Source organism: Ursus maritimus, unplaced genomic scaffold, assembly GCF_017311325.1.
Source record: "Ursus maritimus isolate PB19 unplaced genomic scaffold, ASM1731132v1 scaffold_22, whole genome shotgun sequence".
NCBI lineage: Eukaryota > Metazoa > Chordata > Mammalia > Carnivora > Ursidae > Ursus > Ursus maritimus.
The window spans coordinates 36076943-36100761 of record NW_024424675.1 but is presented as its reverse complement, the minus strand read 5'-3'; the positions used below and the strand labels follow the sequence as shown (position 1 = coordinate 36100761).

Below are 23819 nucleotides of genomic sequence, written 5' to 3'. Positions count from 1 at the left end.
ACTTTTTAAAGAACAGATTACAGGGGCGCCTGGCTGGCTCAGTTGGTTAAGCGTCTGACTCTTCATTTCAGCCTAGGTCATCATCTCAAGATCATGAGGCCTGAAGCCTGCTTAAGAATCTCTCTCCTCCTCTCCGCCTCTAAAATAACTAACAGGTTACAAATTGAGATGAACACTTCAAATCACAAACTGCTTAAATACAAAAAAAAAAAAAAAAAAAAAAGACTACTTTAATAGACAATAAAGAAATCTCCCTAAATTAAGGAACGGCTAAATTTAAATTTAGCACATTATATACACTGAGTCTCAGCTAGGGAAACAAATGGTATCTATCAGTTTTCTGTCCATAAGAAAATTAAGTGCTTAATATAACCAGTGTAAAGTCATCTTGGGAAACTATATGAATTCTAATCAGAATAGGTTATCTAGGAAGGAAATGTATTACTTCTGATTTCTGTGGTTACTACACGAAGTCTATTTTAGAAACAAAACTATACTGAAAAGATTCACCTTCTGTGTTTGGGCTTTTGATGCCAAAGATGTCACTAGGTAAATGGCTGCATCTTTGTGTTTCCAGTTGACAGATGGGTTTTTTGCATATTCCTGCAGCATGGAATTAACATAACCAGAGAAGATTCCTGTCACGGGTCCTTCAAAAAACTTGCACAATCCTCGTACTAGATCACAAGCAGCTCTGCGTCTAGTATCAATATCTATAAAATCAAACGGAAATCGATCATAGGAGAAAGAAACGACCACCAACCAACGGATCAAGATTATAAGGCAACAGATTGTCATCTGACCGCTCTTAGCAACACCAACAATGAAAAAAACATTAAAAAAGAAGAAAAAGAACATTCTTTTGTTCATAAGAAACACAAAATGGGAACTAAAAAGGTTACTGTCGTAGTTACACACTAATAAGCATATAAAAAAGAGAAGGCAGATGATTCAACACTGGACACTATGCTCATGCTCTTTAAGGTGTACAAGGTTAGAGGAGGAGAGGCAGCTGAAACAACATACTTACCCTGACTCCCGCTCCTCCCCACAGTGACCAGAAAAAGCAACATTAAAAAAGCCTTGCTATCAGACTAAGTTAAAACCCAAAATACATACCAGATCCTTCCAAATCTCTTCTTATGTACTCCTCAGAATTATCTTCAAAGGCTTCTTCATCAGCAGCTACAAAGAGAGATGGCACTTCAAATAACCCCTCAAAAAGCATGACAAGTCATTGTACTTTCATAGCCAAGTATGCAGAAGACTACGTAAAACTGCCACATTTTCCAGTAAAATGTTCCTTCCCAAAAAGGGGAATACATATATATATGTATATGTGTGTATATATGTATATATACATATATATTTTTTTAAGAATTTGAGAGAGAGAGGGGAGAGTGAGAGAGAGAGAGAGAGAGAGCATGAGCAGGAGGAAGGGGGAGAGGGAGAGGGAGGCAGGCTCCCCGCTGAGCAGGGAGCCCAATTCAGGGCTCGATCCCAGGACCCTGAGATCATGACCTGAGCCAAAGGCAGACGCTTCACCAACTGCACCACCCAGGTGCCCCTACTTCATATATTCTTAATCATTACTTAAGAGCAGTAAATGCCACCCTAAAAGGTTAGGTAATAGGTAATTCACACAGCTCACTTGTTCTAATGTGACCAGTGTTCCCCAGAATTGGACTTTATCACCAACTTGAAAAAGTTCAATGTTGCAGCTAACCTTTAAGGATGCCAACTTCTTATTCCGCTAGAGAAGGACATTAAAAAAACAAAGAGCCTAACAACCATAATCACCATTATTTCATAAAAGTCATTTCAAACCAGAAAAACTAGGATAGGCAACACCAAAATAAAGATTTGTCCTTTACAGTTTTATGAAAACATAAAAGGAAATTTAAAAAACCTCATTGTATTGTCCTTGATTCCTCTTTTAGTTCCTGATAATTTGAGAACCACTGATCTAATAATTATTTTGACATAAAACACAATTCCTCCCATATTTACTACCTGTTCTTCCCAGCTGTAAGAAGAAAAGACAGTTTATATACAAATACAGAGTCTTAGGACCCTCTTAACCTTAATCAGAAACTAAGTGGGCTTCAGCTCTGCATTTAAAGGTTATCAATCACTTCCACGCTCAATTGTTTGACAACAGCTATTTGCCTCAGTGAAACACTAAATCAAAACCAGATTCTTTCCTAAACTGAGATCCTGGATGTTTTACTTTCTTCTCAATATAATAGGAACTTTTTTTAGCCTTATTCAGTATTTCTGTGAAAAACGCTCTGCAGTAGAAACAAAGCTCATCAAAGCAACACTCACAGATGTCTTTTGTTACCACTTTTTTTTCCTTCTGTCTTGGTTTAGAAAATGGGGAATAAGTGACTGACAGAAAGTTTTAATTAGCAATAAGAAAAAATTAGACTGAATATATTATAAAAAGCAACAGGGAGCAGACTTAATAATAAATTTATACTAATATATGCTTTAAAAAACCAAGCTTTCAATCTCCTGAAAAGGCCTTAGACTTTGCTATAATTACCTCTAAATTCCATGTTAGGCACAATAACCTTCTCACAGATACTTGTCAGCGTGTTCTGGTCCTCAAATAGATTCTTATAGTGAGGTCTCTCACAAACTGAAGCCAGAAACTGAATTGCATTACTTACTAACTGGAATAAAACACAAAAATAGGCATTTTTAAAAATAGGCATATTTTTAAGAGCAAAACTGAATCATTTATTTCTTGGGGGAGGCAGGGAGGGAATGTCTTATTTGTCTGCACCATCATCTTACCAAGTCATATTTAACCTCTTGACCTGTTGTAACTAGTAAATTCCAGATGGCTGTGACAAAACGAGGCAGGTACCGTTGAAATTCTTCATCATACTTCTGTGCATAGAGTGCAGCATTATCACAAATCTGGGATTTTAAGAGCTCCAATAAGCCAGCTTCCTCTTCATCCTCACATAAGAAGAAACAGAAAACTCAAACATCAAACTTTAATGTTACCATAAATATAGAGTAGCCGTAATTCCTAAAACTAAAAATAAAACCTAGGGTTGTAATCTACATCAATGCCACCCACTGCCAATGTATTCATTTAGTCTTTCAAATAAATAACAAATGAAATGCTTATAATTTATTAATTACAGAGTGCAGCTCTCAAAGTTTTCAAATTAAATAGAGACTTTTCCTCTGGTTGTGGAATTATGAAATATTTACATATTCAATTAAAAATAACATATTCCTAGAGAAATCTGAATGATAAAAAGGCCATATCACAGTTTCCTTTGTAACATGGTCAGCTATACTGTCTTACTATCTCCTCCCAAAAGGTTCTCATTTCAAATACATTAAGATAAAATAATACTATAAGATGATGGGGCGCCTAGGTGGCTTAATCAGTTAAGCGTCTGCCTTTGGCTTAGGTCATGATCCCAGGGTCCTGGGATCGAATCCCACATCGGGCTCCCTGCTCAGGGGGGAGTCTGCTTCTCCCTCTCCCTTTGCTCGTGTGCTCTCTCACTCACTCTCTCTCTCTCTCTCAAATAAATAAAATCTTTAAATAATAATAATAATGATGCTACAGGATTCTCACCAATAATATTCTGGTTATAAAATATTAAACAGCAATCTAATTTAGTGGTCAAACTTGTGGTCTGCAGGCCTGCTGCCTATTTTTGTAAGTAAAGTTTTACTGAAACACAGCCATGCTCATTCCTTCTTTATATTTACACAACTTACAGTATTGCCTATGGCTGCTTTCATTCAACTACAACTGCAGAGCTGAGAAGCTGGAACAGAGACTGTACAGCCCACAAAGCCAAAAATAAATTTACCCCCTAAACCTTTATAGGAAAAGTTTGCCCACACCAATCTAAACCATGACTGTCACTTATATAATGATTACTGTAATGGCAATCCACAAACACCTTTTGAGCTGTACTATGTGCCAAAGAACTCAAATTTAGAAGAGCGAACAGGTGGCTCCCCAAGGCATAATGTAAGGGATGTTACACAGTGAGGACATAAGGTAGTACCTGGCTGAACGGGCCAACAGCTCCCTGTAAGAACCCTAGGTGAAAAACTTCCTTTAGATGTTAAGTGTGAAGAAGACCTTTGTTTTCTGAGGGCATTTTTTCCTACTGGACTGAAATAATTATTTCATGGGAGCCATATTGTTTTTTGTTGCTTTTTAGTTGGTAAATCTCAGACAAAATTTGCTGTACACCCACAGAAACAATTCTCTCTCTGCACCCCACTCCCAAAAACTGATTTGAATCACCTATTCTAATTTTATTTGAAATGGAAACATTCTTAGTATTTTGCTCTTTATGTTTTCTGTTTCTTGGAAAAAGAGGTAGATCATAAGTCTATCAATAAACAAGCAAATGAGAATACAAAGTGTTATGATGAAAAGTACATATTATTATAAAACCCAGACCAGAAACCGTAACACATTACAAACCTTCATAATGTCCCCATGTTCCCATGCTGCACTGACTTTTTAAGAAGAGGCTATTGGTACAAAGGTTTAAGTTTTCTTAATATCTTCAATGATAGCTTTCTATTTCATAAAATGTTCACACTGTGAACACTCTGAGGCCTTACTTTCAATCCTGTAAAGAAATAGCCTTCTCTATAAATTGTGAATCTACCTATCCAGGGCCACAATAAGAGTAATTCTATGTGCTAAAAATAACCAAACATAGGGGCGCCTGGGTGGCATAGCGGTTAAGCGTCTGCCTTTGGCTCAGGGCGTGATCCCACCGTTATGGGATCGAGCCCCACATCAGGCTCCTCTGCTATGAGCCTGCTTCTTCCTCTCCCACTCCCCCTGCTTGTGTTCCCTCTCTCGCTGGCTGTCTCTATCTCTGTCAAATAAATAAATAAAATCTAAAAAAAAAAAAAAAAACAAAAAACAACAACAACAAAAAAAAACCAAACATAAACTGAATTTAAATAAAAAATAATTTTAAAAAATAACCAAACATAGAACATCCCACATAATCAATGATTACTTATATTCTTGGATTCTACCTCTTAACAGTGCAAGAGTAAAAGAATTTTTAGGAACCAAGACTTAAATGTCCAGTAGAACATCCAACTCTCGATCTCTGGTCCCTGAGTCTGAGCCCCAAGCTGGGCACATAGTTTACTTTAAAAATAAGCAAACAGGAGAGCGTGGGTGACTCAGTTGGTTAAGCATCTGCCTTTGGCTCATGATCCCAGGGTCCTGGGACTGAGCCCAACATCAGGCTCCCTGCTCGGTGGGGGAGTCTGCTTCTCCTTCTCCCTCTGCCTGCTGCTCCCCGTGCTTGTACCCTCTCTCTGTGTCAAATAAATAAATAAAACATTTTAAAATTAAATAAATAAATAAATGCTCTCAGGACACCTCGGTGGCTCAGTTGGTTAAGCATCTGCCTTTGGCTCGGGGTCACGATCCCAGGGTCCAGGAATCGCATTCCACATCAGGCTCCCTGCTCAGTGGGGAGCCTGCTTCTCCCTCTGCCTGCTGCTCCCCCTGCTTGTGCTCGCTCGCTCTCTGACAAATAAAGAAAATCTTAAAAATAAATAAATAAATAAAATGCTCTCAAATAACTTTTCGTTTTCTGAAGTCTAACTATATTCCAAAGTTTTCAGAGGGTACTCTTTTTATTTTACATTTTTAAAAATTGAGATATGATCAAAATCTAATATTTCAAGCAATTCTTCATTTAAAACAGGGCTACCTGTGAAACATTTTTAAATACTTACATCCGTTTGTAGAAGCTTATTATCTAATGTTAAGAGGGTATGAAAATTGTTCATCCAAGTTTCCATATTATCTTCAAAAAATTCAGGGAGGTCCTAAAGAACAAACACTGACTTGAGACTTTTGATTAAAATGAATGTTATTTTAGTAAGCTTTGCCCCCATGCCAAACATTTCCCACATGCCAACAGCCTCAAGTCCACACTCCTCAGCCTGAGCCAACCATTAACTATTTAGATAAGAATTCTCTATTCCAGTTGAGTCTGGCAGCTGAATAAATCATTGTCTCTTTGGTTTATACACTTTCAACTACAAATGATGCCACCTAATTCCTGTCCCAATTTAAATTCACTTATTCTTTTAAGGTCCAGCTAAGGCTGAATGAAGCCTTTCCTTACAAAAACTCAAGTACCTACCAGTATCTTCCTTTTCCTTTCTCAATTATTGCATTTATTGTAAGATGACCACCAATTCAGACTTACTGTCTTATATAGCTAAGACTGATTTCCTGTGCCACAGTACTGCCTTCTTAATGAGATAAGCCACCCCAAGGATAAAGATTATGGCCCCTTTCTTTGGTTTTCCAGACTATGCCTAACAAGGTACTAAGAGCCTCATTCTATCTGACTTCTAGGAAGTAGAATTCAAAAGAAAGTGTAAACAAAAACAGTGATATCCTTTAAGTAAAAATTTTTCAAACCGGTGTCCATCTGAACACTGATGCAGATACACCATTTTGGGCTGTTCTTCTCCTATTCTGCCTATTCCTGTTGGAGAACGCTCTTCCTACCACTCTGAGTGCAATCATGTTACTAGGAGAAAGTCCAGGTACTCGGCCCTGGTTACAAACAATGAAAAGGCCACACTGTTCCTCTTGCATCTCAGCATAGTAATCTGCACCATGAAGACCCCTCTTCTCATTCCTAGAGCACTGAATCTCAAAGTATTGATTCAAGAAAAAGAACAGAGGCCACTATCTCAGCAGCAAGACATTTTCTACTAGAAGCCTATGGCTATGTATCCTCTGAAATGCCACTGGTTCTTATACCTCCCAAAACCTGGTTTTTTAGCGTTCTGTCTCCCCTGCTTCCAATAAAAGCCTTTTTCTTATAAGCTAGCCATAGACCTCTAACAAAAACACTGTTCCTCCAGTGTTAATATCCACTTAAATGAATAAAAGAGAAAGGTCGAGAATATGACCTCTCCATGTCTTCAATAATACAGTATACAGGGTGACTGTCCAAAACAGTGATTTAGGAAGTAGGGTCCTCTAAGTTATTAGACTATAAGAAAACGCTACCTTGGGGCGCCTGGGTGGCACAGCGGTTAAAGTGTGTGCCTTCAGCTCAGGGTGTGATCCCGGGGTTATGGGATCGAGTCCCACATCAGGCTCTTCCGCTAGGAGCCTACTTCTTCCTCTCCCACTCCCCCTGCTTGTGTTCCCTCTCTCGCTGGCTGTCTCTATCTCTGTCAAATAAATAAATAAAATCTTAAAAAAAAAAAAAAAAAAGAAAATGCTACCTTTCCCCATGAAATGTCCTAGAAATATCTCTAGGAATGACTATAAAACAGAATACTACTTGTAGACAAAGAGTGGGGGGGAGTCAGAAAAAAACTGATTCTTTCAGAAAAGTCAATGCTGGCAAAGAAGTCTTTATTAATTGAAAACCTGTATATTTGACATCAAAGAATCATAAGTGAGAAATATAACAAAACTTACCTGAAAGTTTAAACTGTAGAACAATTTTGAGATAAGGATCAGGGAAGAAAAAAGAATCCTTAGGGCAGAGGCATCATTTGCATGGGTACTGCAGAGTTCAATAGTAGCCTTAGGAAGGAATTTAGGGACATGGTTTTAGTGTACTGTCAACTTTAGTGAAACAGGCTGAGACTACTTATATCCTCTCCAAAATTTGGCTTTTAAATAGTAGTGTACAGTCATTGAAGAGATTCTGAAAAATATGTTACAACAGTATATATTTTTAAATTGTCCACAATAGCATTACTAAAAGTCCAATGTTAATATTTAGACTAGATCCTTCCACTCTCCTTCGTGCATATAAAAATATTACCAAACTGTCTTTATATGCTCTCATTAAATGATTCCCTTGGCATCTAAGTTGTTTCCAATTATCTGTTATTCTACCTGCAATAAACAGGCTTATCTATAAAACTATGCACACCTCTAACTTTCACGGTATGAGAGTCTAGAAATGTATTACAAAAGCAGATCAGTATGTTATGAGCACAGATTTTGCAAGCCAGACAGACCTGGATATAATTCAGACTCTGTTGCTCATAATGAGCATTACTTTGAGCAAGTAAGTTATTTTACTGAGCCCCAATCTCCTCATGGATAATCTGAAAATAATGCCTGCCTCAGAAAGAGACTACGAGAATGAAGAAATATACATGAAATACCCAGTATTTTGCACACTATGTAAAAGACACTCAACATGGTACTTCCTATATTCTGGAGTAAAGAAATACGAATATTAAGGTTTTCCAAATGAAATGTCAAACTCCAGACAATACCATCTATAATCCAAAGGACAGGACATAAGAGTGTTCATTTCACTGCACTCTGGCTAACAGTTTTAACATCAGTAAAAAGAAGTAAGAATCTTTACCAACCCAATAGGTAGAAAATATTGATTACATTTTGTCCAATTTTATTTTTTTAGATAAAAATGTATCATCAGTAAGACATCCTAACCATGAAAAATCCTGTGTACACTCTACATCTTACAAAGTTGTGAAAATCACAAAACTTTCCTTTTTGAAAAAAGGAAATGAGCAGCTTTTCCAGAGTTAGCAAACTAGGCTTGAGGCTTAGCTCCATTTTTATTAGCTGTGTGATACTGAACCTTCTTAAAAAAAAAAAAAAATATATATATATATATATATCTTTCAATCTTACGGGGTTCTCACAGAGACGAAGAACATGTTTAAGAAAATAGCCTGTGCACTATAAGGGGACGTACAAACACATAAATTAATCCGTTCCACTACACAGTCAAATTAAAATGAGGAGCAATTCCTTTAGAGACACAAACTCAAAAACGTACGTAAAATAATACAATAGCCTGGGATTTGCTTTTAAACATTCCTACAAAATGAGGGGAAGGGAAGAAAAAAAAAGTAATACTGTTAAACTTGTGTAAGAGATAGTGGGGGTTCACTAGATTGTCTTCTCTATTTCCGTGTAGGTTTGGAATTTTTCAAAGCAATGTTGCTCTAAATATTACCTATCAAATAGACTTTCAAAGCATTCTCTTAAACAGAATTTACACAAATAATTAAGCGATTTAAAATATTAAGTAATTTTAAAGTATCACCAAGATGTTATTCCATTACCTTAAAAAGATTAGTCAAAGGCAAAGCAAAGGCATCCAGAACAAGTTTAATTTCAGTCCATAACTCATTTGACTTAAATTCATGGCGATATCTAAAAAATTAAGGTAAAATAAGTAAATTTACAAGTTTCTGTATACTAACTTCAGGTCTTCCAGAACAGATTAGAGAAAAACCCATGGCTAGATAGCTTTCTGAAATTCAAATGGATTTCTTGGTTTTCTTTTTAAAGGAATCAAGCACCGTTTATTAAGACCTTATTTCACAGTAATAGAGCTACATGAAATAAACATCCCACTTAAGAAACAAACACAGGGCGCCTAGGTGGCTCAGTTGGTTGGGTATCTGCCTTTGGCTTAGGTCGTCACGGTCCCAGAGTCCCAGGATTGAGCCCCACGTTGGGCTCCCGCTCACTGGGGAGTCTGCTTCTCCCTCTCCCTCTGCACCTTCTCTCCCCCTCTCTCCCAAATAAAAAAAAATCTTAAAAAAAAAAACAAAAAAAAACAAAACCAATAATGAACTGAGAAGCTTGCCAAATTCAAAGGAATGACAATAATCACAAAAATACAACTGTTTATATAAGAAAAAGTGTTTGAAAAAAGTTATTTTAAAAACATGAATTTATGGGGCGCCTGGGTGGCTCAGTCGTTAAGCGTCTGCCTTCGGCTCAGGTTGTGATCCCAGGGTCCTGGGATCGAGCCCCGCATTGGGCTCTCCGCTCGGTGGGAAGCCTGCTTCTCCCTCTCCCACTCCCCTTGCTTGTGTTCCCTCTCTCGCTGTGTCTCTCTCTGTCAAATAAATAAATAAAAACATGAATTTATGAGGGCACCTGGCAGTCTCAGATGGTAGAGCATGTGCCGTTTGGATGTTGGAGTCATGAGCTGAGCCCCAGGTTGGGTGTACAGATTACTTAAAAATAAAATCTTTAAGGAGCGCCCGGGTGGCTCAGTTAAGCATCCAACTCTTGATTTTGGCTCAGGTCATGATCTCAGGGTTGTGAGATCGACCCCCATGTCAGGCTCCCTGCTCAGTAATAAGCTGGCTTAAGATTCTCTCTCCCTCTCCTTCTGCCCCTCCCTCAACACGCGTGCTCTAAGTAAATAAAATCTTCAAAAAAATAAAATCTTTAAAAAAGGAAGTATGAATTTATCAATACCTTTTAAATAAAGAATGTGCTGTACGAAGGACTCCATTAATAACATGGAAATCTCCACTCTGAAACCGATTCACCATTTCTGTCAACAAGTCAGGCCATTTCTGAGGAAAATCTTCTCTGCCAATAATGCTAATGGCATCACTTAACTGGGGGGAGGAAAAAGATTAATTAGATGAAAGTTCCACAAACAAGCCTCCTCCTTGAACAGTAGGGCCTTACGTTACCTGCTTCTGAATTTGCTCTGGGCTGCTGAGCATCAAGTGCACTATGTTGGCTTTAATGGCTACTCGGTCAGCTTCACAAATTTTGTTTGGTTCATCTTCAACCTAAAAGCAAAACATCAACAGCAAGTAACATAAAGTCCATATCCATGACCATATAGGTTTATAGAGAAAATAGAACCACTTTCTTTTTTTTTCTGGTTTTCTAAGAAAAACATAAGGGAAGGCAGGGCCTTCCTTATAGGAATGGCTCAGATTCCTTCAACAATCTGACGAAAGCATAAACTCTTCTGCAGAAAAATATACATTCCCTGATGCCAATTAAGAATCTCTGTTCTGGGGGCGCCTGGGTGGCACAGCGGTTAAGCGTCTGCCTTCGGCTCAGGGAGTGATCCCAGGGTCCTGGGATCGAGCCCCACAGAAGGCTCCTCCGCTGGGAGCCTGCTTCTTCCTCTCCCACTCCCCCTGCTGTGTTCCCTCTCTCGCTGGCTGTCTCTCTGTCGAATAAATAAATAAAATCTTTAAAAAAAAAAAAAAAATCTCTGTTCTAAACGTAAACTTATCAGAACACGTGGTGAAAATCTTTATGGATCTACACTGCCTAGCCCACATTCATCCTCAGAAGTTTCGCTCTGACTTGCACCTTAGGTCAGAGTATTTTCAATGAAAACTTCTTGACCATTACCAGTTTAAATGCATCCAGGACTACATCACTCAAAGAGGTTCTAGAAGTCTCACTAGTTTTACAAATCAAGAGAAAGGAAGAGGGCTAGCATGTCTGCAAGGAGAGGGATGGATGTTTAAACATTCTGACTCACCAGCTGTTTCTTCACTACATGAAGTTAACACCTGACTACACAAGCTTAGAAACAGTATTTACTACTAAACTCTTTCATGAAATGAAGACAAAAGGAGAATTCTAAATATTTAGGCAGATTTAAGGTTGACATTTTAGAAAAACTGACCATTTTTGTCAACCTTAATACTTTCTAAATTTCATTACTGCTATCACTTCAAAACAATTCTCGTTTTTTCTTTATCCTAAGCAAGCGTTTCCTCAACCTCAGCATTACTGGCATTCTGGGCCCAGACCTTTGTTGTAGGAATGGTTTTGTACACTGTAGGATGGTTGGCAGCATCCGTGGTTTCTACCCACTAGATGGCAGTAACACTCCCTGCCCGTGGCCCACCAGGAACAACCAAAATGGCTCCAAAGATCTCTGTGGGCAAAATTACCCCCATTAAGAACCACTGTCCTAAGGTAGGGAAAATACCTTAATTTCTTAATTTCTAATTTTATACCAGTTATTAAACTTGCAGTACAGGGGCTCCTGGGTGGCTCAGTCAGTTAAATGGCTGCCTTTGGCTCAGGTCATGGTCCTGGGGTCCTGGGATCCAGCCCCGCATTGGGCTCCTGCTCAGTGGGGAGTCCGCTTTTCCCTCTCCCTCCTGCTCCCCCTGCTTGTGCTCTCTCTCTCTCTCTCTCTCTCAAATAAATAAAATCTTTTAAAAAAAAATAAAAAAATAAACTTGCAGTACAATGGAATTCACCTTAAAATCAGAATATATTTCTATATCCCTTATCAAAAACTCCAAATCTAAATTATTTTGCATTCTACAAATTCTTAATATAATTAATGTGGTTTTTCTACTGTATTTAATTTTCTTCCCCTCCACAATAGAAATTGCTTCAATTATTCAGTAAGGTTGTGTGTCTTCCTACACAATATCCCTTCAGTTGACAATGAGCTAACGTTTAAATCTAACCACTCTTGGGGCACCTGGGTGGCTCAGTCATTAAGCGTCTGCCTTTGGCTCAAGGCGTGATCCCGGCTTTATGGGATCAAGCCCCACATCAGGCTCCTCTGCTGGGAGCCTGCTTCTTCCTCTCCCATTCCCCCTGCTTGTGTTCCCTCTCTTGCTGGCTGTCTCTCTGTCAAATAAATAAATAAAATCTTAAAAAAAAAAACAAAAAACTAACCACTCTAGCAACCTGGGTTAGGAAGTTCAAGTAATCTATATGACCTCAAATGAAACAACAGGAACTTTGGAAAAGCATCCAGTTTAATTTTTGCCAAGTATTTCAGAATTCCAATATAGACAAACATGTCATCTGTGAACAAAGATAGTTTTAGGTCTTCCTTCCCAGTCAGTAATACCCTTTACTTCCTCTTCTTATTCCAACAGCAAGGACTTCCAGTACAATGTTGAGAGGGAGTGATAAGAGGGAACACTCTTGCTTTGTACCTGATCTTAGTGGAAAAGCTTCAAGTTAATCACCATTAAGTAGGATATTCTCTCTAGGTTGTTTGTATATAGTCTTTAGCAAGTTAAGAAAGTTCTCTTCTATTCCCAGTTTACTGACAGTTTTATTATGGATGGGCACAGGATCTTGTTAAATGCCTTTTCTCTATCTACTGATATGATCATGTGATTTTTCCTTTGTCAGTTTATTAACAGGATTACATTAACTGATTTTTGAATGCTGAACCACCTTGCATCTCTGGGATAAATTCCACTTGGTCATGGTGTGTAATTCTTTTTACATCTTTTTGGATTTGATCTGCTAATATTTTGTTGAGGAGGGTTCTGTTTAATTTTATCTTTAACCTGTGTCTGAATCTTTCAGGAGCATTGCATACAAATTTATTAGATTGTGTGTTCACAAAATACTTACAATTCTCCAGTTTCTTTTAATATAGTTCTTGAATGTTACTGAGGCACAAACTTTGATAACATTATCCTGGGACTTTTCCAGCAATGTTAAAAGCAACAGTGGGTAGTTCTGATTTCCTTCTACAGATTCAAGAAACTTCTCAGCTGTAAAAGAATTTCCGTGTTAGAAGATTTGATATTATGGGGCGCCTGGGTGGCTCAGTCGTTAAGCATCTGCCTTCAGCTCAGGGCGTGATCCCGGAGTTCTGGGATCGAGCCCCACGTCAGGCTCTTCTGCTGGGAGCCTGCTTCTTCCTCTCCCACTCCCCCTTCTTGTGTTCCCTCTCTCCCTCTCCCACTCCCCCTGCTTGTGTTCCCTCTCTCACTGGCTCTCTCTCTTTCAAATAAATAAATAAAATCTTTAAGAAAAAAAAGATTTGATATTATAACCAAGTCTTTTCATTTTATATCTATGTAGATCTCTGATTAAATGCATCAAAAAATCAGGGCGCCTGGGTGGCTCAGTAGGTTAAGCATCTGCCTCCAGCTCAGGGCATGATCCCAGGGTCCTGGGATCGAGCCCCAAATCGGGCTCCCTACTCATTGGGGAGCCTGCTTCTCCCTCTCCCCTTCCAGCTCCCCCTGTTTGTGCTCTGTCAAATAAATTAAATCTTTAAATAAAAGAATGAATGAATGAATGCATGAATGAATAAATACAAGGCCCCTGAGTTAGGTTAACTTCAGATCGCACAGCTAGAAGATTTCATCACTAAAAGTTTTAGTCCAGTCCTTATTCTATCACACAAGCCCTCAGTTTTCTTCTCGAACTAAACATTCCCAGTATGAACAGAAAATTATTCAAAGATTTTACCCACATATTACAACTCCTACCACACTTAATGGATAAGAAATCTCCCAAGTTTAGGGGTACCTAGGTGGCTTAGTCAGTTAAGTGTCTGACTCTTGGTTTTGGCTCAGGTCATGATTTCAGGGTTATGAGATAAAGCCCTGCGCCAGGCTCTGCGCTCAGTGGGGAGTCTGCTTGAGATTCTCTGTCCCTCCACCTGGCCCCTATGCATGCACCCCCTCTAAAATAAAGCCCCACATCGGGCTCCCTGCTCATTTAGAGTCTACTTCTCCCTCTCCCTCTGTGCTTGTGTGTTCTCTCTCATAAAATAAATATTTTTTTTCAAGATTTATTTATTTGTCAGAGAGAGCGAGAAAGAGCACAAGCAGGGAGAGCTGCAGGTGGAGGGAGAAGCAGGCTCTCTGCTGAGCAAGGAGCCTAATGCCGGACTCGATCCCAGGACCCTGGGATCATGACCTGAGCTGAAGGCAGTCACTTCACTGACTGAGCCATTCAGACATCCCTAAATAAAATCTTAAAAAAAAAAAAAAAAGGAACTCTCCAAGGTTACTGGTTGCACAAGTGAAGGTTTATAGCATTTCTTCATAAACTTCATTGAAAAGGTCTGCCATTGGCATCTATTATTTTCCATAATATGATTTAATACCTCTCTTCTTTCTGAACTGAGTCCCAAGAGTTTGACATCCATCCTCAAATCTTCCCTGCTTTGTGTCCATCATGTCTTTTTTAAAAGATGAGGAGTGCTAAACTGAAAAATGTTTTTCAGGAGGGGACACGCTATGGTTTTGTAGGAGTCTGGAAGGCTTTGGTTGTTTCCTCTCAGTGGTTAGCACTGCACACAGGGCAACACACTAGATCCATGATCTTCAGGGAAAGCCCATGTAGACTACCAGGTCTCTTTCTTAAATTGTAATCAATATCCTGAACGAAATCTCATGAGTTTAAGTCAAATTATTTCTTTCTGTGTTCATTTCCTTCAACCTGCTCACAGAATATTCACAAAGACATGTTTTTACACACTCAAGGAGCCTCAAAATGTCTTCCAGTTCATCTGGACCAGTCTCATCTCCATAACCAAGGGAGCACAGTGCTATCCGTAAGCTGGATCTACTACACATTTCAACTTCCAGATCATTTTCTAGAAACACTGAGTAGGTCTAGTACCAATCCTTTAGAAATGCTATGTTCATAATTCATTCCAGAAACATCAATTTACTCCTATACTCTGTCCTGAATTCATAAAACAGTAACACCCTCGCCTTGCAAAGAGAAAATTATTAAAAATAGTTTTTAATAGACAGGGCTTGCAGAGACTTTCTGGGAAAGTCTAAGAAGATTAGAGCCATTAATTTCCCTTCCTCTAAGAACACGTTACTTTTTTAAGCACTAATGGGAAAAGCCACAATTCTCCCTCTCAGAAATCACAAACACTATTCTAGAATAGAATGGATGCATTAACAAGTTTACAATTCTATTATATATAACTGCAACACACACACACACACACACACACACACACACATTCACTTGTGTCTTTGTGGAGGCGTTCCAAAATCCTCTTTCTGAGCATACACATTAGTAAGTTCTGAAGAAGCAGAATGATACCTAGTTAATATGGCTCACATCGAGAATCATCAACTGACTACCCACCCACAAGACACATCCAGCCCTCAGAAGGAGTTTGCTTGGTTTGCATGGTATTTCACATTTTTTGGAGTCAGATCCTATCATTTAAAATGAGGACACTTCACACTTCATAGAAATGTATTTTACTTTTCAAGCAAAGCTGGAAATCTGATCTTGCAATAGTGGTTTGAATCCCCGAAAGTTAGCTTGTTCTAAATGCCCTTAACCAAGGCATATAAATCACATGAAATTACCAAACCTCACTTCACCTGCCTCCCTCATTTTTACCTTCACACATTTGAGTCCTGTGGGCATCTGAGTTTATCATTCTAAGCTACCACTAAGTTTCTAACAGAAACTGGTCAAACATAGGAGGGAGGAACCCTAGGTCTTAAAATGTATTAATTAAAACAAACCCAATTGGGGATTAAAAGACAGCATCTCATTATCTGGTTTAATTCATTTAATCACTTTTTAGGCAATTAACTCTCATATCCGTGCCCTAATTATTATATCTCTAAAACAGGCAGGTATGGGGATTTTCAGAAAGGTGAAGGGACAAAGTATTCTAGACATACTAGTACTTTTTAATCCCAGAAGGCATCAAATAAAAGCTATTTTAACTCAAAAAAACAAACCAAAAACACTCCACATCACCATATGTTATAGCAGCTGTAAGCAGCCAACCACACACTTTACAGGTAGAGAATGAAAAAGAAACTATGCCCGAAAATTAAGTGTTAAATCTTTTTTTTTTTAAACAATTTATAAATACAGATAGACTATGCAAAGGTTTTCATCACCTGTCCTTAAAGAATAAATCAAACCACAAAACAACATTCTCTTTACCTGGACGTCTGATGGCAGGATCGGGATCAAGAGTTTTCTTTAAGTATTCTGTTAGTGTTTGCAAATTTGCATCACTGAGCTCCATTGCCATAGAACCTAAAACAAAACATGAGCTTTGGTAAATTGGTCACACTGGGACACAATGATTTACATAAAAGAATACTTTTATACTATGGGTCTTCCCCTCTCTGAAAGTCATCCATTTCATTATGTCTTAAGGCAAGGTTCCAGAAGATGGACTTTTCTGAGACAATGGTGAGCTAATTTTGAGATGAAGAAGAAAACACATACCAAAGTCAAAAAGAGGCACAGAAAAACAAAGGTCTGAAGAATTGATCAAAGTCACCATAAAGTTTATCAGATTTAATGCTAAAAAAGAAAAAAAGGGCAAACGAGGGGTTTTAAAAAAAAGACTCACTAGGAACTTAAAAAGTCCCACCATGAGAAATTACAATTTTAAGCAATAAATAAGGATCCCATAGAGAGTTCTAAGATTAAATAAACTATAAATTTCTTTGTGTACAACATGCAATCACAAGGACAAGAAACCAGATGCTAAGATTTGTACCTGGGGAGAGATTTCTGGGATTCAGAAGATGACACCTATGATTATAATTAAAAAGCAAATTCCGACACCAAAACCAAAGATAAGCCAGTGGGACTACATCCAACTAAAAAGCTTCTGCACAGGGGTGCCTGGGTGGCTCAGTTGGTTAAACATCTTCAGGTCAGGTCATGATCCCAGGGTCCTGTTCAGCGGGGAGCCTGCTTCTCTCTCTCCCTCTGCCACTCCCCCTGCTTGTGCTCTCTCTCTCTCTCTAATAAATAAATAAAACCTTAAAAAAAAAAAGCTTCTGCACAGCAAAGGAAACCATCAAAAAAATGAAAAATATGGCTTACCAAATGGGAGCATTTGTAAATTATATATCTGATAAGAGGTTAATATCCAAAATATATTACAAACCCACACAACTCAAAAAGCAAAAAAATAAAAATTATACATATATAAAACTTAAAAATGGGCAGAGGATTTGAATAGACATTTTTCCGAGACATACAGATGGCCAACAGGTACATAAAAAGGTTCTCAACATCACTAACCATCAGGGAAATGCAAATCAAAACCACAATGAGACTTCACCTCATTCCTATTAGAATGGCTTCATCAAAAAGATAAGAAATAACAAGTGTTGGCAAGGATGTGCAGAAAAGGGAACGCTTGTGCACTATTGGTGGGAACGTAAATTGGTGTAGTCACTATGGAAAACTGTGTGGTGGTTCCTCAAAAAATTAAAAAAAGAACTACCACATGATCCAGAAATTGCACTTCTGGGGGTGCCTGGGTGGCTCAGGTGGTTGAGTGTCGGGGCTCTTGGTTTTGACTCAGGTCCAGGTCCTGATCTCAGGGTCATGGGATCCAGGCCCGCCCTCCAGCTCTGTGCTCAGCTGGGAGTGAGCTTGTTCCTCTCCCTCCCGCCTCCCCCCCACTCTGTGGCCGCATGCAGGCTCTCTCCCTCTCAAATAAATATATAAACTCTTGGGGCACCTGGGTGACTCAGTTGGTTAGGCATCTGCCTTCAGCTCGGGTCATGATCCCAGGGTCTTGGGCTCAAGCCCCACATCAGGCTCCCTGCTCGGTGGGGAGCCTGCTTCCCTCACTCCCTCTGCAGCTCCACCTGCTTGTGCTCTCTCACTCGCTCTCAAATAAGTAAAACCTTAAAAAACAAAATAAATAAATAAAATCTTAAAAAAAGAAAAAAAGGGGCGCTTAGGTGGCGCAGTCATTAAGCATCTGCCTTTGGCTCAGGGCATGATCCCAGCATTCTGGGATCGAGCCCCACATCAGGCTTCTCCGCTGGGAGTCTGCTTCTTCCTCTCCTACTCCCCCTGCTTGTGTTCCCTCTCTCACTGGCTGTCTCTCTCTGTCAATAAATAAAATCTTAAAAAAAAAAAAAAATTCCATTTCTGGGTATTTATCCAAAGGAAATGAAAGCACAAACTCGAAAAGATGTCTGTACCCATATGTTCATCCCAACATTATTTACAACAGCCCAGACATGGAAATAACCCAAATGTTCACCAGTGGATAAAAGAACACGTGATATGTGTATACAATGGAATATTATTCAGCCATAAAAAAGAGTAATCCTGCCACCTGTGACAAAATGGACCTTTTTTTTTTTTTTAAAGTAGGCTCCATGCCCAATATGGAGCTTGAACTCACAACCTCACAGATCAAGAATCACATGCTCTACTGACTAAGCCAGCCATGTGCCCCTGGATGGACCTTGAGGGCATTATGCTAAGTGAAATAAGTCAGAGAAAGACAAATACCCTATGATCTCATTTAAATGTAGAATTTAAAATTAAAACAGGGGCGCCTGGGTGGCACAGCGGTTAAAGCGTCTGCCTTCGGCTCAGGGCGTGATCCCGGCGTTATGGGATCGAGCCCCACATCAGGCTCCTCTGCTATGAGCCTGTTTCTTCCTCTCCCACTCCCCCTGCTTGTGTTCCCTCTCTTGCTGGCTGTCTCTATCTCTGTCAAATAAATAAATAAAATCTTTAAAAAAAAATAAAATTAAATTAAATTAAAACAAAAACAGGGGTGCCTGGGTGGCGCAGTCGTTAAGCATCTGCCTTCGGCTCAGGGCGTGATCCCAGTGTTCTGGGATCAAGAGCCCCACATCAGGCTTTTCTGCTAGGAGTCTGCTTCTTCCTCTCCCACTCCCCCTGCTTGTGTTCCGTCTCTCGCTGGCTATCTCTCTCTGTCAAATAAATAAATAAAATCTTTAAAAATAAATAAATCAATTAATTTAATTAAATTAAAACAAAAACAAAAAAACAGACTGAGGGCTCATAGATAGAGAGAACCAATTGGTGGGGGTTAGAGGTGCACAAAATGGGTGAAGGGGGTCAAAAGGTACAAAATTCCAGTTATAAAATAAGTAAGCCATGAGAATATAATGTACAGCATAGTGACTATAGTTAGTAATACAAGGGACACCTGTTTAGCTCAGAGAAGCATGGAACCCTTGATCTCGGGTTTGTGAGTTTGAGCCCAAGTTTGGGTACACAGATTACTAAAAATAAATAAATAAATAAAACAAAAAAATTATACTGTATTACAGGGCACCTGGTTGGCTCAGTTGGTAGAACACTTGACTCTTGATCTCAGGGTCATGAGTCCAAACCCCATGTTGGGCGTGGAGTCTACTTAAAAAAAAAAAGTTCTGATGACAAAAAAAAATCTGTAATTATGCGTAGTGATGGATGTTAACTATACTTACTGCGATCATTTCACAATACGTACATGTATTATGTTGTACACCCAAACCTCATGGTAATATGTCAATTATACCTTTATATCTCAATAAAAAAGCAATTATTTTATTAAATATTCAAAGCTTAAACAACACCAAACATAAATCACAAAATATACTGCCACTCACCAAAAAAATTCACATTACAAATTATAAGCTAAATATTTGGCTTATATACACGTAAGTGATAACATAAAGCGAAGAAACACACAGAAGAAATCACACATATATATAAATTACAAGAGTGCGTGCACACATCATTCCCCATAAACGAAAAAGCTTGAGAACGCTATAAAATAGGACTTCGTGATCTCCGAGTTCTTGGTGAGTAGATAAAATTATATGCAAAACAACAGAACTTTCTGTGGCAATAAAAATGTTCTAAAACCGTGATGTATGGTGATGGATGTGCAACTATGTAAAACTAATGACACTCACCAAAAAGTACACAGTAAGTTATACTTCAATATAGCTATTTTTCTAAACTGCACTTTTTTTTTTAAGAGAAAGAAAGGGTAGGGGAGTGAGAGAATCTTAAGCATGCACCATGCCCAGCACTGAGCCAAAACAGGGCTTGATCTCATGACCCCAAGATCATGACCTGAACCAAAATCAAGAGTCAGATGCTTAACTGACTGAACCACCCAGGCGCCCTTAAAACTGCACTAGCTCCCAGAGAGCCAAGCCTTCTCAGGGCAACCATGCACCCAAACTTAATTTGGGGCTTCTGTGACAAAGAAGAAAAAAAATTATGTAATAATTTTTGGAAAATGTAATAAAGCTAAGTGGAAACAGGTCAAATACACAATTCAAATTATGTGAAAAAAATTTAGGGGCACCAGGCTGGTTCAGTCAGTAGAGCATGCAACTCTTGATCTTGGGAGCTTTAAGTTCAAGCCCCACATTAGGTATAGAGGTTACTGAAAAATAAAATCTTAAAAAAAATTTTTACATAGAAAAACTAAAAATACACTCCAAAATGTAAATAGCAGTAATGTCTATGTGATGAACTTTGGACATTTTTGTTCTTTTCATATTCTTCTAGATTCTTCTAATATCCTATAACCACCTATATGTATCACATTCGCAATCAGAGTTAAAATTTTATTTTATATATTTTTTAAAGACTTTATTTATTTATTTGAGAGAGAGTGAGCGCACAAGCTGGAGGGGAGAGGCAGAGGGAGAAGCAGACTACCTGCTGAGCAGGGAGCCCGATGTGGGGCTCAATCCCAGAACCCTGGGATCATGACCCGAGCCGAAGGGAGATGCTTAACCAACTGAGCCATCCAGGCACCCCTTTTATTGTATTTTTAAAATGACTCTGTCAAAGGTAAATCCAGGCTCTCAAAGGAGCTTCCATACTAGTTGGAAGACAAGACAAAACCGCTATGCCAACTACAGACCTATAATCCCTTTACTGCAGTTTTGAAATCTAAAAGTCTAAAATTGGAAGTCGTTTTTTTTTTTTTTTTAACTAGGCTCCACGCTCAGCATGAAGCTCAATGCTGGGCTCCAACTCACAACCCTGAGCTGAAATCAAGACTCAACTGATCCACCCAGGTGTCCCTGAAAGGTTTTTTTGTTGTTTTCTAAAGTTTGTGACAAACTCATTTGGCAGCAAAACCTGGCCATAACTGCCTAAGGCTATAAATAAAGTATCTCAAAAATTTGTTTTACTTAAGAAATACCAATGTGTTTGATTGCAGAGTGCTATCCCACACCCCACAGGAATGCTGCATAATCCACAGCATGTACATCCAAAAAGAAACCCTGAAACACATTTGTCCTCTGGAGTAGCGGTGCCAAATGAATCACAGACAGTAACTTAACTGCTAGGAAGTTAGTAAGAGAGTCACTTGGCCTACATTTGCATGTGGGCCAAGATTTCCAAGAGACTGTCTTGAGCTAAACTTGAAGGATGCGGAGAACTGGAAAGGCAAAGTAGAATGAAGACCCATCTCATACAAGAAGCAGTGTGAGCAAAGAAACAGACAGGAAGAGTATATAGCTCCTTTGGAGAATAGAGGAATTGGAGGCTGAGATCAGATCACAGGTTCCTCAAAACTGAGCTGAAGAGTTTCAGGATTTAATGTACAACAGGAAGTCACTGAAGGTTTTTTGAAAGGAATCAAAACTTAATGAAAGTGGAATATATGAACTTTGGGCTGGCAATGGTTTCCAGAATGGAGTTGAGAAGAATAATCGAAGATGTGTTAGGACACTTTTTTTTTTTAAATGGGGGACCGGCACAATGTCAGATGTTTTGTATGGTTTATATCATTTCATATAATAACCATTTTACATACAAGGGGACTCAGAGAGATTAATTAACTTGCCTCAAGTCACACATAGTTAATAAAAATCAGATTCAAATCAGCCTGACTCTGTAAGGTCTACTCTCTTCCTAGTAACCAAGGCTATCTCTCGGGGGAAATAATAATGACAGGGGACTGAACTAGAGTAGAAACACTAGGAATAGTCATAGAAAGGACATCTTGGGGGGGGGGGTGTCACCTAATGCTATCAACAGGGCTATAGCTAACGCTACACTTGTGCAGGATATCCCTCCACAGCCAGAAACTACAAGCTGGCTGGAGAATGATTTGTTTGAAACTATCTGTATTCTCCTTATTAGTCTTTTCCTTTAACTGGAAAACTTTTTTATCATAAAGGAAGCCAATATTCTTATTTAGTAAATTCCTCCACCTGTCTATTCACTTCCTTTGACCCAGTGCAAACCACTCAATGGCATGAATATCAAGTACCACTCAACCATACACACAATTTATTGAGAGGCTACCCTTTCTGGGTTTTATATCAAAACTTGGGAAAATGCAGGGGCACCTGGCTGGCTCAGTCAGTAGAGCATGTGACTCTTGATCTTGTGGTTGTGAGTTCAAGCCTCATGCTGGATGTAGAGATTTCTTACAAACAAACAAAAAAAAAATTTTTTAAGACTTTTAAAAGATATTTAAGATGTTATTTTTAAGTAATCTCCACACCCAATGTGGGGCTCAAACTCACAACCCTGAAATCAAGAGTTGCGTGCTCCTCTGACTGAGCCAGCCAAACGCCCCTTAAATATAAAATCTTAAAAAGAAAAAAAAAGTTTGGAAAATGCTACACATTATATTCTCCCTCTTTTGGAGATTCATTTTAAAGGCTTCAGGAACTCACACAGTAAATTATCAGTTCAATGTTGCTTAATCCAGAGTTCCCCCCCATTACTTGGCCACAGAACTACTTTATTATATAAAACTTTGGAAAGGGGCACCTGGGTGGCTCAGTTGGTTAAGCGTCTGCCTTTGGTTCAGGTCATGATCCCAGCCGGGGTCCTGGGATCAAGCCCTGCGTTGGGCTCCCTGCTCAGCAGGGGAGTCTGCTTCTCCCTCTCCCGCTGCCCCAGCTCATGTGCTCTCTCTCTCTCTTGCTCATTCTCTCCCAAAAAAATAGAATACTAAAAAATAAAACAAACTTTGGAAAGCAGTGATTTAATCAATTCATTTCCCATTCTCTTTTTGTGCTGAAATGCTCAATCTATTATGAAATCACGAAAGTTTGCTGTTGCCAAGAAAAATCATTTACATTGGTGTATGTGAGCTAAAAACAACAACAACAAACTTATCTTTCTTTGCCACACAAATTTGTTCTACCTTTTGAGATTTATGCAAGGCAGCATGTTAGAAACTGTGTATGTGTGTTGGGAGGATTACAGAGATTAACTGGATCTATTCTGTTGAGTTTTTTTTTTTTAAATAATATCCTTTATTTATTTATTTTTTTAAGTAGGTTCCATGCCCAGCACAAGCCGAAGCAGGACTTGATCTCACAAGCCTGAGATCAAGATCTGAGCCAAGATCAAGAGTCTGATGCTTAACTGAGCCATGCAGCAGCCCCTATTCTATTGAGTTTAATACACTCCTCAATAATTCTGCATTTCTTGAACTTTTTTTTTCTTAAGATTTATTTATTTTAGGGAGAGAAAGAGCGCATGCACGCCTGAG

At 38.8% G+C, this 23819-nt stretch overlaps 1 protein-coding gene across 2 annotated transcripts in view; it reads right to left on the bottom strand.

Moving 5' to 3' along the window:
* The window catches only part of CSE1L (chromosome segregation 1 like), a 42177-nt gene that overhangs the window by 13068 nt on the left and 5290 nt on the right, over positions 1 to 23819 (bottom strand). For both annotated transcript variants that reach the window (XM_008698031.2, XM_008698033.2), the window contains 11 exons: positions 16493 to 16588; positions 13172 to 13314; positions 10498 to 10599; positions 10274 to 10419; positions 9121 to 9211; positions 7484 to 7591; positions 5767 to 5859; positions 2803 to 2970; positions 2549 to 2678; positions 1120 to 1185; positions 511 to 713 (listed from right to left, as the gene is read on the bottom strand). In XM_008698031.2, the coding sequence (XP_008696253.1) occupies positions 511 to 713; positions 1120 to 1185; positions 2549 to 2678; positions 2803 to 2970; positions 5767 to 5859; positions 7484 to 7591; positions 9121 to 9211; positions 10274 to 10419; positions 10498 to 10599; positions 13172 to 13314; positions 16493 to 16583 (1341 nt within the window). In that variant the 5' untranslated portion in view covers positions 16584 to 16588. The remainder of the gene's footprint in view (positions 1 to 510; positions 714 to 1119; positions 1186 to 2548; positions 2679 to 2802; positions 2971 to 5766; positions 5860 to 7483; positions 7592 to 9120; positions 9212 to 10273; positions 10420 to 10497; positions 10600 to 13171; positions 13315 to 16492; positions 16589 to 23819) is intronic.